Source organism: Scardinius erythrophthalmus, assembly GCF_964197995.2.
Source record: "Scardinius erythrophthalmus genome assembly, chromosome: 16".
In the NCBI taxonomy this organism is placed as follows: Eukaryota; Metazoa; Chordata; class Actinopteri; order Cypriniformes; family Leuciscidae; genus Scardinius; species Scardinius erythrophthalmus.
The window spans coordinates 5718294-5731740 of NC_138236.1; the positions used below are offsets into that span (position 1 = coordinate 5718294).

The window sequence follows — 13447 nt, forward strand, 5'->3', positions numbered from 1 at the left end:
CTTCCGGGAATTTTAATTGTTTATTAATTGGACTATTTCAGCATTGCTTTATAATGAAATGCAGGAAATCTATTAGAAAAAAATTCTAATTAGAAAACCATGTAACAAGAAAAACAGTCCCCTATAGAAGTCCCCTCATCTACTGTAATTTCCTGTAGTTCAATAACGTATGTATGAAGATTTTATCTTTAAATAAAAATATATAAAGATATATATATATATATCTTATATATATATATATATATATATATATATATATATATATATATCTCGTTAAATTAAATTTATATAGATTAACTAATTAATTCACAGGAATATACCTATTTAAAAAGTTTTAAAGTTATATATATATATATATATATATATATATATATATATATATATATATATATATATATATATATATATATATACTGTGTGTAATGAATTTGAGTCAAAACAACTTGGAATATTTCCTTGTATCTTTATTGAAAAATGTAACAATATTGTACAGCGTTACAAGTGCAACAGCATTCCAAAGACTGAATTACAAGAAAATGTATTTTAATAATGATTGGGATGGTAACGCTCCAATCTTTGAGACATTCAAAAAGAACATGAAACAGAATTATAGTGGCATTTATATGCCAGTGCTTTACGGATACATTTAAAAGATACGTGATTATAGATGAACTTCAGTCGTGTCAGACTAAACGTGCAGCACTGTACATTGGGTTGCAGTATAGCAAGCACATCAGGTGCTTTATTTATCCCAAATAAAAGGGGCAAAGGAATGCAAAAAGAGATCTTCAGTTTAGATGTCACTTCTTATATTAAAATATATGCTCTGATAATCTGTTATAATGACACTAAAAAATGACACACGATGCAATTAAATGCATACTCGAATCTACTACTAAATAGATTTAAGCATGCCAAAATATGCATAAACATGAAAATTTCACAGACAGAAATTTTGATCTTAGTATGCACATACAGAAAATTGTATACTTTTTATTTTGCAACGTTTGTATAGATATAGACAGACAGATAGATAGACAAACAGAAAGACGATAGATAGACTGACAGAGTTTCAGATAAAGATAGACAGACGATAGAGAGACTGACAGAGAGAGAGTTTCAGATAGAAAGACAGACAGATAGACGATAGATAGTTTCAGTGAACATACTTTATATTTATTTATATTTATGTAGTGTTGAAGCTTTTCAAAAACAATTTTCAAGGTGACACTGCTATTGAACTTTAATAATATTTATATAAGCACAGTCAGCATTCTGTAGATTAGTGTGAATTATGTTCGTCATGGAGTGTTAAACTGAGGCAAAGCATGAAGAAATGTGATCATGTGATTAAAAAAAGCGAAAACAAGAAGCAGATTACAGGAAATGAGATGGCATCACTGTGTGACCGTCAGCATAACCTGTTCACCAGGAGGATAATGATGCATTAGATGCTGCAGGTCGATGAAGTCCATTACAGGAAAAGGCCAAGCACGAGTGCAATAAAGAGCGTTGGTTGAGCAGAAAGGCATCACGATCACTTGCATCTCCTCAGCACCTCTTGCATTTTCACCTGCACGTTCTTCATATTCTCTTCCCACTCCTCGTTCCGAGATTCCAAGTCATCCCCAATGATGCCATAGTAGCCCATCAGAGCGATGAACCCGATGCAGAACAGGTATGCGAGTCGCGTGCAGAGGTTTTCCATGACGCGCTGGTCACCCTGCGAATGCTTCATGTACACCTCCAGAATGGGCTGGCTGAAGAGTTTGCGCTTCCCCATCACGCCTTCATAAAGCGTGTACATGTTCTGGTCATCTTTGTCGTTGATGAAGCTCTCGACGAAATCTTCCCTCTTGCGTTGCATGTTCTCCGGCTTGGCCTCCACGATCTCCATGAATTTGCGGAACTGATTGCGGATGTTTTCCTCCACCTCGTGGTACTGTCTGTCCAACGTCTCCTTCTTGATTTGCAGCAGGGCTTGACGATTCTGCTGCGAAATATCATCCAGGGCTCGATTCACGCTGCCGAACTCCCGTCTGAGTTTCTGAATGTCTTCGTCGTCCACGTGGTGCAGCACCACCCGGATGAGAGAGCCCGCCACGCCGAAGATGGGATTGACCACCGCTGCTGCTGACGAGATGGTGGCCACACATTCTAGAACCTTCACAAGGCCCCTCTTCAGCTTCTCTGGGTCCTCGAAGATCTCAGCCATTGTGTCTGGAGGAGGACTGTATTAAGCTCTGATCTTTGAGTTGACCTGAAGAAGAAAACAGATCACAATCTCAGAGTTAAACAGAAATTCTATTCAAAATACTTATCTACAAGGAATCAATGAATCAATCAGCATTTGTGGCTTAATGTTGATTATTGCAAGAATAATTTTGTTCCCTATTTTCTTTTAAAAAATTAGCAAAGGAACTTTTAATGGGGGTAATTTTTGAGGATTTAAAAGCAGAAATGTAAAGCTTATTTTAAAAGCTCTTACATTAATTCTCTTACAATGTGCACTTTATTTGAGCTGTAAAGCTGTTGAAATCATAATTTGTACAGTTTTTTTATAGGGGTTACACTGTCAAATCGATTAATCAAATCAAAGTGCTGTCAAATCAATTAATCACGATTAATCGCACCAAACAAGTTTGTTAATAAAAAAAAAAAAACACATATTATTGATTAATCACAATAAATCAATGCTAACATAAAAGTTTGTTTATATTATATATATATATATACACACACACACACACACACACACACAAATGCTTATATTAGATGTGATTTATCGATTTGACAGCACTAAACTACACAGAATAAGAGATTTTTCACACTAAATCATGTTAACATGCATACTTTTAAGTCTTGCGAGTATACTTGCAACAGTGCTTTACTTCCTTTATGAGTGCCCCTTTATAACCCAGAAAGAAGTGGAAGTTGTAAGCAATATTATGCCATAAATGCTGTTGATTAAACTTAACTTGAACTCAGAATCCTCCTTTAAAATTTTTAGATTAGACTCAGCAACCACAGCAATCTGCCTTTGAAACTTTTACAACTTTGCATTTAATGCAAATCAAAGCAATTTCCATATTCACCTGCATTCTGCAGTCATTGTCCTTAGTGATCACATCATGAATTGACATGGCAGAAATCACATTTGGACATATAACATGACAAATACAAAGACTAACTGCCATATGAGAGAGAAAAAAATAAATCCATTTATTGTGCAAAGTAATAATAATCAAACATAAGCAAATAATTATATAACTCGCAATGTGTAACTCACATCAAAGACTCACATCATTAGAAATATATATTTTTACAATATATTCAGTAACAATAATGACCAAAACATGCTTAATATTCTTTAAAAACATTTGTAGCTGGGATATACAGTATTAAAGGGATAGTTTTTGAAAATGATCCCATAATTTACTCACCCTCAATCCATCCTACTGTACGTGTATATGACTTTGTTCTTTCAGCCAAACACAATCTGAGTTACATTACAAAATATCCTGGCTTTGGCCTTTATTAACTCCCTGGAGTGGTATGGATTACTTTTATGATGGCTGGATGCACTTTTTTTGAAGCTTCAAAACTCAGGTTCTATTCCCTACCATTATAAAGCTTGGAAGAGCCAGGATATTTTGTAATATAACTCTGTGTTTGGCTGAAAGATGAAAGTCATATACACTTGAGGGTGAGTAGATTATGTGATAATTTTTGGGTGAACTATCCCTTCAAGAAGAGATTGCATCATAAAGTCCATTGGCAAGCAGAGAAAGAATGACCTATTTTACACCCCACATGATTTATTGAAACTTCCTTATTCGAGATTGCTTGTGACATTAAAACTTTAAGCATATTATGAAACGGATTTGTCTCAGCAGTTGTTCAGTGTGACTTCAGTTTTCCTCAGTGCATTGGTCCAGAACTTCTTGCATCTTGGCTTGTATCTCAATGACCCTCGGGCCCCATTTGTCTCTCACTTCATCCTCGTCATCCTCACTGACGGCGTAGTAGGCCATCAGCCCCATAAGGCCGATGTAAAACAGGTGGGCCAGGTGAGAGCAGCGGGCCTCCATCACCTTTTTGTTCCTTTGACAGTTCTCCAGGTACACTTGTAGGATGGGTCTCCCAAACAGAGCGGATCCCTTCACGCCACGATAAAACACATCTAAGCTTATGTCGCTCCCGTCCTTCTCGTAGATCTTCACAAACTCCTTCATGTGATGATCTGAGTTCTCAGGGTCCAGTTTTACTCTTTCCAACATGGTGTTGAATGCACCGTACTGATGCTTGATGACTTCCTCGTGTTTACCGAAATTCTCGTTGATCTCATCAATGCGGATTTGTCGGAGCACCTTCTTGTTCTTCTCGGAGATGGTTTCCAGCTTTTCGTGGATCTCCCTGAAGTCCTTGCCCATCTCATGGTCTTCCTCTTCCGTGAGGCCTTTCCTGACGACCCCGACCACTGAAGTCACAATCCCAAAGAGAGGATCTATGGAGGAGGCGAAGGAGGAGATTTTCTCCACATAGCACAGCACTTTGACCGCAGTCGCTTTGATCTCCTGTTTTTCTGCCATAGATGGGTCTGAATCTTGGACTTTGGCTCTTCTAGTCTTTCAGTGTTGTCTGATTCTGAAATGAAAGGAAAACATATTCTTAATAAAAACAGAACAGACCATAATTCAATTTCAACACTTCCTGATCCTGAACATGCAACATCTGGCATGCTTCCTTGGACATTTTAAATATTTAAATTTTAAATTGAGTATAAATCTATATTTTAAATGTAAACTTTCATTTCATTCAATACTGAAAACTATCAAATAGTTCAAAGCAAAATTTCAAAATGGACAATTTTACTAACTTGTGAGTTTTGTATTTTTATGCATATTAGAGTATCAAGCTGTTAGAATAGCAACATACTAACATTAATCTCTATTGGAATCAACTTTGAGTTGTCTCTTGTGGTTTTATTTGAGTTGCTGCCTATGTAGAGTGTCCCAAATTGATCTCTTTTAAGGTTCAATGACCATTAGATTCTACATTAAAAGGCAGCTGTTCATGTAGGCTGTAGGTTTGTGAATAATTTTCTCTTTCTATGACCGTAAAAGGTTGCTGTCCAGTTCTGAATCTGCCGTGTCCAGAATGATAATAATCAATTGTACTGTTTCCTAAAATTGAACTTTCACGCCAGGGACATACCTATAGAAAATATCAAAATAAAATTGTATATAACATGACATTTTTATTTACAAGTTTTTGTGCTTTCAGAAAGGAAGGTCACATTAAGTGTTGACTCTTATTCACAAAGTAAGGGATTATTCAATATACAGTAGTAATCAAAAACCGGTTTGCACAGAAACAAGCAAACAAACTAGTAATTCAAAACTAAAACAATACAGTTGATATGCACGTTAGGTTTGACATTTCCATTAAACCACATGGCACAATGAATGATGTCATGCTTATGGCTTTACTCATGTTTTCCTTATTATAAACAAAAAGATTTTATAAATGGAGTTTTTTGTATAACATGCAGTTTATCTTTATCAGTCACTAAAATAGGTTTCTAGACTGAATGAATGGCTTGTAAACAGGCTAACACAATTAGCTTAAGAGGGAGGTTAGATGAACAGCAAAACATATTCAGTTAGATGAAGCAGCAATATTACTCCACACTCATGTCACAGGATACACGTTTAAGCAGGAGAATGTTCTAAGCTATGAATCTTACCTTTAAATGCGTCTGTAGCTTTCAGTTCCTAATGGTGCTGCTGCTGTTTTTGTACAAGCAGCCACCATTTCACTGTCCGGTCTGAGAAACAGCACCTCCCTCTTTGTCAAAAAAGGGCAGGGTGTGGGAGTGACTCATACCACAGCAATGCTGATTGGTTTAGAAGGGGGAAAAAAAAGCATGCAGCTTTTCCGCAATCCCCTTTCTGAAGAACACGCACACACCCTGCATGGAAAATGGCTGCAATGCGCTCTGCCAAGTTCAGTATTGAATCTTGTCACTTACAGACACGAATGAATAACTAGTTGGAGCAGATGAGTAAATTAGAGAACATTTAGATTGCCTATATAAAAAAATAAGAAAAAGAGGAAATTCTGACGTTGACTAGTCTAATACTAATGCATGAGTCAAAAAGTATGTGGAAAAACAGTTTATGGGCCGTGCAGTTGATCATTAAACAATTCTATTTAAATGCAACAATTACATAAGAATGCTTTCTTCATTCTCCTCGTGTTTCATGAATGAGGCCGTGTGTAAAAATTCAGGAAGCAGGTATTTCCTTTTGTGGCTTATCTGGTTAAGTGAGAAAGAAACCACTAAAGCATAAACAAAGGATGAATATACGCAGAAAGGAGAGGCGGTCGGGCAACTGTGCGTGTCAGCTGCCATTTGAACAGCTGTAAGAGAGTCAAGTTCATGACAGATGCGTGGTGTGAACTGGGCTTTGTGTGGGCTCATTTTGTAAACGGAGTGCCGGCAGATCACATTGAATAGCTAAGAAAAAATAATATGCATTGCATGCTTGGAGGAAAAGGTCACATTTTCACTTTGTTTAACTTTGTGAATGAGTGTCACCTGTAACCAGTTAAGACAGGAAAATGAACTCTTACGTTGCAGTGAGAAAGACTGGATGTCCCAAATGGAGATCTTGTTGTTTCTTCTTCTTCTTCCAAGTACCTGTGACAGAACAGAGGTGGGGGGAAAAAAAGCATAGAACTTTTAGCAAAGTATATTCATAGAGTTTCGGGTCAGTTATCGGTTGAAATTGCAATAATGACTAGTGATAATCTAGATAGCATCAGTTAGAATGTTAGCAGATATTTCACACAGTAAGATGTGTGGCAATTAACAGCAACTGTTGCAAACTAAAAACCTGGTCTTTTTTTGTAAATATATATTCCATTTGACACTTTTCCAGCTAACAGGAAACATTCTCAGAACTTAAGCTAACGTTCTGGCAAGTTTCACTCAGAGTTATGAATGAACGTTCTTCCAGTAACGTTAATAGAACGTTCGTTCAAAGTCATCTGGTCTTTAATAATGTTAATAAATAAAATTAACACAAAAACATCATTCATGAATCTTTTTTCCTGAAACATTTTAGATGGATGTTCATCCTTTTTTAAATGTTACTACTTCTGAGAACATTCAACATTCCAATCATGTTTGCAAAATGTTAAAATGGAATGCTTCCTTAGTATTCGCATAAAGAAAAACATTTGTAAAACATTCTTAGAACACATTTTTGTTAGCTGGGCTGCTGCTGAGCCCTGTTATTAATGCAATTAAACACTGACACATCAACAAGCTATCAGTGTTTTTTGATGTCAAAGTACATTATAACTCATTGAACAAAATGGAATATTATATGGCATACTTTTATGAATGCTAAATAACATGGCCCTAAAAACATAAAAGTTAATTTTTGTTAAAACTCAAAAATCCCTTTTAAAGGCTAACACAGTAATATGGAAGCTCCATTTCTGTCTCTGTAATACCAAAATATAATATTTTGTGCTCAACAGAAGAAACTCATACAGGTTTGGAACTTGAGAGTGAGTAAATGATGAAAATTTGGGTGAACTAAACCCTTTAAGCAATTTTACAGTGACAAATATCCACAATTTACTAATGTTCTTTGATGTCAAGTTAAATAATATAACTTTTCAAAAGAATATTGTGGCATAATTGTAAAGTAGTATGGCTGTAGTATAGCGAGCTATAAAATATAAAAGTTAATTTTTGTTAAAAAGCACTTTTAGGAGGGCAACCGACCATCACAATAAGGACACTGCATGGCATGCTGCTGTCAAATTCAAGTTAAACAACTATCCTCTAACAGGGAACTTCAACATTTACACTTGCTGGATTTAGTGTATGGGACAAAATATAGTAGTAGTTCAGTAGTCTATGAGAGAAGAGAGTTGATGAAACTTCACAGCAGAACTATAGTATGTGATAGTAGATGATGTGCAGCTGCCTTTAGGGGTTAAAACTCATTTAGTGTCTGATGACTGTAATGCTATTGTACTGAGAGCTTAGGGGACCTATTTATTAAGCAAAAAAGGGGATGCATGCAACTCTAAATGAAAGCATATTTACTGTTCATATGTTCCCATTTGAGACACAGACCCTTGTTCCTGATCCATCCAGAGGGGGCAGTAATTTACATTTTGAGATTTCTGATTTAAAAAAAAAAAAAAAACACCAGACAATGACAAAGTGAAATTGACTGTGATGCCCCCAGGAGGACTACATTTTAACCCTTTAAATGCTGGATGGTTTTAGGCTATGAATAACAAAGTTGCACCTACATCCTCCATCCTTTCTATTTTTTCCATATTTAACCCTTTCGGTTCATCTTTATGCTTGATCTTGTGTAAACAAATATAATTAGGTTCATTTATATTAATTAACTCACTTATTTAAATAACTTTCCTCCATTTCCAACAGGAAAGACACAAATGATATCAAAAGATTAATTATCATTGATTAATATGATCATCACTTTTGAGTATTTAACCCTTTCAGTTTATCTTTATGCCTTATCTTGTGTAAACAATATGATTAGGTTCATTTATATGAACTAAATAACTCACTCATTTAAATATAACACAACTTCCCTCTATTGATTAATCATTGATTAATATGATCATCCCTTTTGTGTATTTAACCCTTTCAGTGCGTATTTAACCCTTTCAGTTCATCTTTATGCCATATCTTGTGTAAAAAAATTATGATTAGGTTTATTTATATTAACTGAATAACTCACTTAATCAAATATAAAACAACTTCCCTCCATTTCCATCAGGACAGACACAAATCAAATCAAAAGATGAATGATTATTGATTAATATGACCATCACTTTTGAATATTTGACCTTTTCAGTTCCTCTATGCCTTATTTTATGTAAACAAATATGATTAGGTTCATATATAAAAGTACAACATTTTAGTTTATAATATATATAATTCACTTATTTTAATTGAACACAGCTTCCCTCCATTCCAACACATATATTTATTATTGGAATAATATGATCAACACTGAAAGGGTTAATAGGTAATTTGCACCAACACCAGCCCAATAGCAAAATGTTGTAGGTTTTATATTGATAGATCAATAATAAAAAGCTGGGCTGCCTTAATTAGTCCATTACAGAACTTAGACAAGGGCCCTGGTGACTCTCCGGCAAGACTAATCTGAGACTAGTCCATACTGTGTGCTTAACTATTGCCATTCTCCAGTCTTAACTAGAAAAGCAGTTGATGTTAGAGTGTTTACACTACACACTCAGCTAGTTAAGACTGGAACATGATCTCCTCAAGGTTTCTTCAAGTCAGCAATACTAGTAACCATAACTCAGATTATTACTTAATTGTAAAATATCATTCTTTTTCTTGCAGTTTAACTTGAAAACAGTTTTATATGCTTGAGCACAGAGATAAAAATTCCAGAGTGTCGAGTAAGTCAGGAAGTAAGCCGTCCCAACAGCATTCACTACTCCAAGGAGCGGCCATCTTTAAAGCTCTCTATCAGTTCACTCAGAGAAGCTAATATGTCAAAATGATCTGGTAAAATCACATAAATACACAATAATATATATGATTTACATCCTTTTTGTACATTTAAGTACGTTTTAGTCTTCAGGGACCATCCTTAAAATGTTTCCTCTCTTTCTTTTGTACAGCATTGACTGCATGTCAAATTGGCCACTTCCCTTGGACAAGCAGCCAAGGGATCATGACAAAACAATTGCAGACCATCTTTAGCAAGCCAAAGCACAACAAATCAACATCTTCCTGTGTTTTCCCAACCAATGTGAGTATTTGAAAAAGTCTACAGCCCATTTGGAGTAGATCACTTCAGCCAGCTGTTGTCTGCCCTGTTATAGCTCCCCCTAGCAGCTCCCTCCATATTTCCTTGTTCATGCTAACCATGATATCTATTCTCACCCTATACAGACACCATGCAAGACATGTAAAAATCCATATACAGGCATGCATTAGGGCCAATGTACATCCCAATGAACCCATCCATCCATTAGTGGCCTGGGCCATTGGAGAACACAGCTCCTCTTACCTTTTCAGATTGCTTTCTTCAAAGTCCCAATCCCGACTGTACTTCTTCTTCCCAGCAAACACTGCAAAAGAGGCACTTCCATTTTAGCTCAATATGGAGGGGTGTTCAAATTGGACTATACCATTTAAATTGGTGTACAGATGGCCCTGGTGCCTCAAAAAGGGCCCTTTGGCCACCAATATTAATGCAAGTCTCCACTTGCTCCATTGCAGAGGCATGTATTAACCCCTATTGACCAGCCCCCTCCTCAAGCCACAGATGACCTCCCCCAGTGACATTCAAATATTCCAGCCTTCCAACAGTCAGATAGTCTATACAGAGAACCGACTGTCACTTCTGGAGGCAGCTGAGGGCACACAGAGTCTCCAAACAGGCCAGCTGCCAAGCTCTGCCATTGGTGACACTGGGTGGAAGCTATTCATGGGGGGGCTTTTTATTAAAATTAAGCTTTAAGTAATAAATTAAGAGTTAGAATATACCAAATTTAGTTAAATAGGTTACTGAAATATGAGCCATATATTGCATACGCTGGCACAGAGTTAAAAAGCACACCCTTCCAGTGGTGTCAGTGTGTCTCCAAATAGGACACCTGGTTCTAGCATTAATAAAAGAGCTTAGCAGCCTTAGCTTTGGAGTTTAAATATATATTTTTAAGGTATACCAAGCAACATGTATAAGTTCTGATTTGAGACCAACCAGTGTTGAATCACTGTTTTGTATCTATATGAAATGCCTCAATATCATCATTACACAGGCTTTATGAGGGCACACACATTTCCAAGCTGCTGTTCCTTTAAAGACAACAATCATGCTCTAAAATGTGCTCTTCAATTGTCTCGTTAATAATGCATGAATCAGCGTACAAGAACAATATTCACCCAATAAAACAAGAAATGATTATAAACAACTCAATGGGGATCAGTGCATCATTCTGTGATGCTGTAAGTACTTTGCACATGTTCTGAACATACAAACAAACGGATAATTTTGTCTGCAAAATGGTGCAAACACAGGATATACGTTTAAAATGTGATCACTAGCATATTTAGATGTCTTGAAACATAATGTATGCTAAAACTAAAAATAACTCCCATGCACAGAAGCAAACATCTATCTAAATGCACAGAGGTGTGAAGTCACAGGGTGAGTATGTAAGGTCACAGCTGTTAGAAACAAAGAGATATGGGTAATGAAAGGCGTACAGATCTACACAAGTTTATTTATTTATTTTTGTCTACACCATGTTTTGTTCTGTGTCACTGTCTCAAACATTTATTATAAAATTAGCACGTTTCTGCAACAAATTAATGTAGTTTAGAAATCTAAATTTTGAATTAATGTAAGGTACAAACTAAAGATTGGAGAGCTAATCTAGCCCAATACCTAGGTTTGAAACAAATTTGAAAACAAAATGATTTTTTAAAGAATTTTGTTTATATTTATTGCTATTCACTCGTACTGGTTTAAAATCATTATTATTCTATCACCATTTCTTTTAAAACATTTTAGTTCAAAACGTTAAACATTATATATATATATATATATATATAAAACATTTCAGTTCAAAAGAGCAAATAAAACGGCAGTGGCTATTCTGTTGTCACATTTTGCATGGTCTCGTGTGAATCCAAGCTACATTGGTAAGCCTTGCAATCCTCCGCTCAGCCATGATATTTCTAGTGTTTTAGCATGTAAATGAAAAGATTGTGTGGTTGTCGTGAATGATGTTAAAGGCCTTTTATATGTGGTCCAGACTAGTGATTTCATCCTGTTACTGTTTTCTAAAACTGGTGTAGCAACACTCATCATCTGTAGCAGTGTGTAGCCTACTTAAGCATGCTTAGATACAAAAACTGACTGAAATAAAATCACAAAAACGCTTACCGGGCGAAATAGAGCAAAATCCGAAGGGAGAGTGCGCCAAACCGGGCGAGAGTGCGGGTGGGATGTTTTGATGAAAAATTACAATGCATTAAACTACCTGAATCGAAGTGGCGAACACAACCTAACATTCGAGTGCGGGATTATTTTCAGACAGGCATCCGTTAACTGCCCAACGCTGTGTTTTTATCACTGACAGGTGTAGGCTACGCGGCCTACGAAACAGCTCTAACGTGAAACATCGCCTGACAAATGATTATTGATTCTGAATGACGCCAGGAACTAAGACAACGTATAAGGTAGGCTACGATACAAAAAAAAAAAAAAAAAAAAAAAAAAAAATTTATATATATATATATATATATATATATATATATATATATATATATATATATCAAACGTATACTCACAGACAGACTTGATGTTCATGGATTGCTTTCATAGATTTTGTATAGGCTATGCATCGTGTCAGTCAGTCATTTTGATGGATCTCAGCAGTTGTAGGCCTATTCTATAATAATTATAGCCTATAATGAATTGGGTGTATTTGTATACTAAATACAGACATTTGTGTACTAATGTCAGACATTAATTAATAAATATTAGACATTAAAGTCCCCCTGAGATGAAAATCAAGGTTTTAATATTGTTTATGTCTGTGGTGTTTTTAAATGCTTTAAGACAAACCATGTGTAAATTCATAAGTCAACACCATTGCTGAGTATTTTCTCCTTAAAACTGCAGTGAAAAACACAATCTACCTTGTAACCGATCAGGTGTGATCATCTATGAGTGGATCTCTGAGCTGCTGTGAGTGAGTGGAGGCGGGGCTAAAGGGTGTGGAGTAAATAGTAAAATAAAGAGTAAATTCAAGCTATTTTAAAGCCTGAAGAATTTTTTTCTAGGAATAAACACTTTAAAATGTAATTTTGGTGATCAAATATGAGTTTTAAGGGATAAAATTATATTTTTTCGTATTTCTTTTTCCCGTAACACAGCTTCCCTTTTTTTAACAACTTCAAAACTTGCCTTTGACTCGTCTTTGTACTGCCAGATATGCAGATTACAGATAAACATGATCTGTACTATATTAACAGTCTGACATTTAAGTTTCTTCTGTGAAGTTTAAGTCCAACAATTTATTAAGGCTTTATCTTGGTTTTCAAAACATTCAATGGGGGGGGGGGGGGGGTGTCAAATGAATGTGTGGGGGGATGTGTCAACAACATATTACTATAATAATCATAGAGATGTATAAAATGTATTTTTTTGTTTTTAGTAGGCCTACTGTCAATAATTCTGAGTTAAAATGTATTTTTTTTATAATAAAGATTATAGAAATGACATGATGTACTGTTCTATGAAATGCCTAATAAAGTCTTGTCCACTGTATGTGCAGTTATTGTCTCAATTGCATGTGTCTAAGTTATTGTAGGTTGTGATTGCAAAATATA

At 35.6% G+C, this 13447-nt stretch overlaps 2 protein-coding genes across 4 annotated transcripts; both read right to left on the reverse strand.

Annotated features, from left to right (window-relative positions):
• Positions 1-447: 447 nt before the first annotated feature.
• rpz (rapunzel) lies at positions 448-12264 on the reverse strand. Of its 2 annotated transcripts, XM_081389712.1 has the most exons (4): positions 11997-12264; positions 10113-10173; positions 6640-6706; positions 448-2260 (listed from the first exon to the last, which is right to left on the reverse strand). In XM_081389712.1, the coding sequence occupies exon 4, from the start codon at positions 2213-2215 to the stop codon at positions 1538-1540; it is 678 nt and encodes a 225-aa protein (XP_081245838.1). In that variant the 5' UTR covers positions 2216-2260; positions 6640-6706; positions 10113-10173; positions 11997-12264; the 3' UTR covers positions 448-1537. The 2 variants fall into 2 exon arrangements, with proteins under 2 accessions (XP_081245838.1, XP_081245839.1); XM_081389713.1 differs by lacking the exons at positions 10113-10173; positions 11997-12264 and adding an exon at positions 8132-8212.
• Positions 2769-5899, reverse strand: rpz2 (rapunzel 2). Of its 2 annotated transcripts, XR_014031857.1 has the most exons (3): positions 5750-5899; positions 3666-4647; positions 3200-3521 (listed from the first exon to the last, which is right to left on the reverse strand). XR_014031857.1 is itself a non-coding variant. In XM_081389711.1 (2 exons), exon 2 carries the CDS (start codon positions 4590-4592, stop codon positions 3912-3914), a length of 681 nt encoding a protein of 226 aa, XP_081245837.1. In that variant the 5' UTR covers positions 4593-4647; positions 5750-5899; the 3' UTR covers positions 2769-3911. The 2 variants fall into 2 exon arrangements, 1 of the variants encoding a protein (XP_081245837.1); XM_081389711.1 differs by having other exon boundaries at positions 2769-4647.
• Positions 12265-13447: the final 1183 nt, after the last annotated feature.